The sequence below is a fragment of the Amphimedon queenslandica genome, unplaced genomic scaffold (assembly GCF_000090795.2).
Source record: "Amphimedon queenslandica unplaced genomic scaffold, v1.1 AMPQUscaffold_13280, whole genome shotgun sequence".
Classification (NCBI taxonomy): Eukaryota; Metazoa; Porifera; class Demospongiae; order Haplosclerida; family Niphatidae; genus Amphimedon; species Amphimedon queenslandica.
In genome coordinates this window covers 34,175-38,081 of record NW_003546484.1, presented here as the reverse complement: position 1 = coordinate 38,081, position 3,907 = coordinate 34,175, and the positions used below count along the sequence as shown (strand labels likewise).

The 3,907-nt window shown below is 34.2% G+C and overlaps 1 protein-coding gene across 1 annotated transcript; it reads right to left on the bottom strand.

The window, feature by feature from the left end:
• Positions 1 to 2,660: 2,660 nt before the first annotated feature.
• Positions 2,661 to 3,901, bottom strand: LOC109583803 (uncharacterized). Its single transcript, XM_019999282.1, has 3 exons — positions 3,747 to 3,901; positions 3,293 to 3,368; positions 2,661 to 3,120 (listed from the first exon to the last, which is right to left on the bottom strand). Exons 1-3 carry the CDS (start codon positions 3,871 to 3,873, stop codon positions 2,787 to 2,789), a joined length of 537 nt encoding a protein of 178 aa, XP_019854841.1. The 5' UTR covers positions 3,874 to 3,901; the 3' UTR covers positions 2,661 to 2,786.
• Between the last annotated feature and the right edge of the window lie 6 nt (positions 3,902 to 3,907).

The window sequence follows — 3,907 nt, the reverse complement described above, 5'->3', positions numbered from 1 at the left end:
AGATATGCATATAATGTCACGATTAACTTATTGATACCTTCAATTTCACTTTCTTTATCTTCTATAGTCGGTTCAAGTTGAGTTGTCACAGGAAGTAAATCAATTCTTGTATCATCAAAACGTCACTACTAGCCACACCCAAAAATGGTGGTACAGTGCAAGCAAGCTCTTTTATTGAGTGTTTCTTCACCTCTAAGACTCTTTGTCATCTGTTTTATCCTTGCTTTGGATACTACTACCTTTAATTATCACTGGTTGTACCTTTTTCTGTTATAAAGTTGACAAAAACCTCGGATACAGAAGATGAGGATGATGAAGAATAACTAGAACCAAGAAGGCTGTAGACAGATGTAGCAGTATGTTTCCAGTAGCAAGGTCTGCTAGTTGATTATTAGCTTCTCTAGAGGACCTTATTTGTTTGCTTTTATTTTATAAATAAAAAAACATTAATAGTAATGAAATGCAAATGATATTCACAAGTGTGACGTAGCCTTCACGTAATGATTCATCATGGCGGCTCCCTTTGAACTAGAGCAGAAGAACCCATTCAGAACTTTCCAGAGTACCTAGAGACTCAAAAATTGGTACAGATTTTTGGAAGAACCCGTTTTGCAAGTATACTAAATTTCAGGTTGCTAGCATTAGTGATTAAAAAGTTATAAGTGGTGGTACTTGGGCAAATCAACTTGAACCGACTATACAACTTTTTAAATTTAATAGCACCTTTGTCTTGACAAGAAGGGGTTGACTGATATGTGAGAATTGAAACATAAGTTCAATAAGTTCAATTGTTTGTACCTGGAAGGAAATCATTTTTCTTATCTGCTGGTCCCAAATCATCATTATCTGGTAAGCAACAAAGCTGCTATTTCTTGCACTATTTTGTTGCTGTGCACACTTATTACAACCAACAGGTGTATGATTGTCATATTGTGTCCTAATTCCTTGAACAGCCATTATTTGAAGGCATTAGGTAGCATCTTCGCAGTAGGTCACCATCATTGCTTCTTTCAATAGTAATTGATAAAAAGATTTACCCAAGCGATTGTGACATTCAACTGCATTTGTTGATAATGGTAACTCGTCAAACATTTGGGAATTCATATCAGAAGCATGTCAAAGATTTGGGAATTCATGTCAGAAGCAAGATGTCAGCATTTCTCCGATTGAGCAATAATGACATTTACGTGTATACTTGGTGACTTACTGAGATGAGTAGGCCTGTTCCACCATTCACAACAGTTAGAACTAGATTTCCAAAGTTCCATATTATGAGTACTGCTGTATTCAGAGTGTACAGGGACATGTAATAAGTTTTTAATGGCTACCAAAAGAATCTGTTTCCCACACAAGACATCAATAAAGGTATTGTGTTGTAACATGAGGTATAGAGTAGACAATAGATTTAAACAACTTATATCTTATTGTACATCCTTTGCTCAATTTCTCAGCAACTTTTTTTACTGATTGTTGATAATGGACCAGGGAAAGGATATAACTAACAGTTAAATAATGTAAATGTTGCTTACTTGACATCTCTTAACGACTTCCGCCAATTCTTTTCAAAAAGCTAGCTCAAGCACTTGTAACTGTTATCTGACCAATCAGCTATTATTCCATTAAGTGTTTTTCTCTACATCAAATCCTTTTATTTGTTTCTTCACTGAAAAAATAGTTTTAAATGCACATTTATACGTCTCTGCATCCAATTGGTTTAGACGAACACGAGCAACTACTACCTGTACAATATCAGTGACAATATGTACATGTATACCATGTAACTCTAATGTAGAATACTTACAAAGTAGTGTAGTGTAGTCAAATGTTACAACATTAAATACATACTCCAGTTGAATTAAACCATTGAAAGTAGCATCAACGACAAATATACTCAGCTTTGCCAAAAATATGTGCCACTTGGGGACTCATTGTTTGAACCCATGTCACAGATGGCTTTAGTGAGTAATCACAAATGTAGGGATGGCCTAAATGCTGATATTCTTCTATATGTTCTATTTAAAAATTAAATATGTACAAACTTAGTTTTACTATGTCACTTACCAAGAAAGCCAAACTTGTGTTTACTTTCCAGGTCAAACTTTTCACTCTCATCTTCAAAAGGGACAACTACAACTTCTTCATCTTTTGTGTGCCTTTGTGTAGCTGCCCTGATATAAGCTACTTTGCCCTTGTGTATTGCAGCAAGTAAAGCTGTGCCTGGAATATAAGGCAATCCTTGTCCTATTAAAAAAGAAAAATGTGCAATCTTACAGTTCTTCATTTCTGAGGAGTGAAACTTCATCATACATTAAATTTTCCACTTAACTTACCAGTGATTATGTCATGAGTTGTTACTTTGTTGCCACTGTCAATTGCCTTCTTAATATCACTTACTACTTTGGATGGCACCTTTGATTCATTGTTTAAGAGGTGATTATGGAGATTACATGAGAGTAGATCAGACCTTTTCACAAGGCCAGTAATCCATCTCCTCTTGTCGTTTCAGTCTGTTGGCCACACATACACAAGTTCAACTTCACAAGGATGATTTTTACTGCTTTTCTGTTCTCTTGTATATGCCATGTAATTAGTACCTTCACTAGAGCACTGCTTCACACTGGTACATATAATGATTTGGTAATAAACCTCTTGTACACTGTTAAAAAATAGGTGTTGTCATAACACTTATCCTTCTATTGGTGGTGTCTTAATGACACATTGGTCTCCAGGCCACACCTATGCTTTGACAGTAACAGCAAGAGTGCTACAGCAACACTGATACATTATTAAACTTTAATAACACTGTATTTCAAAATAATATAACGATAATTATCTGTGTCAACTGTATTTGATCGATCAGGATTTAAGTACAAACCATATACATGATGATCAAGAAGTTCTTGAGCCCAAACAAATACGCTAAAAGTTGTGCTGTCGGAAGCAATATATGAATTGATGTGTTGATGGAATTCTACTGTCAATAGCTGGACATCTAACAGGACTTGATGTTGTACTACAAAAATATTGTTTATCTTGCCAAATACGATATCATCCTTTTTGTCAACAATAACACAGGCTCCAATCTGGTAAGTTACACCTTCTTCTTTTGCCCATGAAACTCTATAAAAATGATTGATGCTAAAAATATTGTAAACTGTAATTCAATTTTGGTTCAATTAAAACTTTTACACATGTAAGTAATGAATTTCTTGTATATAGTATATCATATTCAAACAATATAGATATCAAGTTTTCTAATTGTAACTAATTTGCTGATTATACATATATATACTTTGCATGAGTTTCAGTCGATAAAATCCATTCAGTTTCATAATAAAACTGCCTTTGTGGTACAATCACATTTATACCTACATAAAATAATAATAATAGTGCATACATGTAGTTGGAAACTTTTGCAATTTTTTGGCAAAATTTATTAATGTTGCATGCTGTCAGCAGTTAATAGATCTTTCATCATTTATGTACAACGAGCAGCAAATCACAAAAATATTTCCAGCTATAGACAGTGGCAGATCCAGGGGGATATATGGGTTCAATGGAACACCCCTTTTGCAGAGGAATTTGTTTTTGCAGCCATTTTATAATTAATTAATATATTTATGCTTTTAATTAAAATTAACGAGCCACACCCACTTAATGGCAAACCCCCTTTTAATTTTTCTAAATCCACCAGTGATAGATGACAATTACATGTAAGTAATACTTAAGACATGAACAATTCATACTTTGACCAACTTCCAACTTTTCCTCGGGTAAGTCCTCAGTTGCTAAATTCAAATAACATTGGTAAAGTTGATGACGAAGGGACAATGAATAGCATATGTTCGTAAAATTTCCCATAATGGATGCCATTTGCTTGAAATATCTGTGCTTTGCTTCATATCTC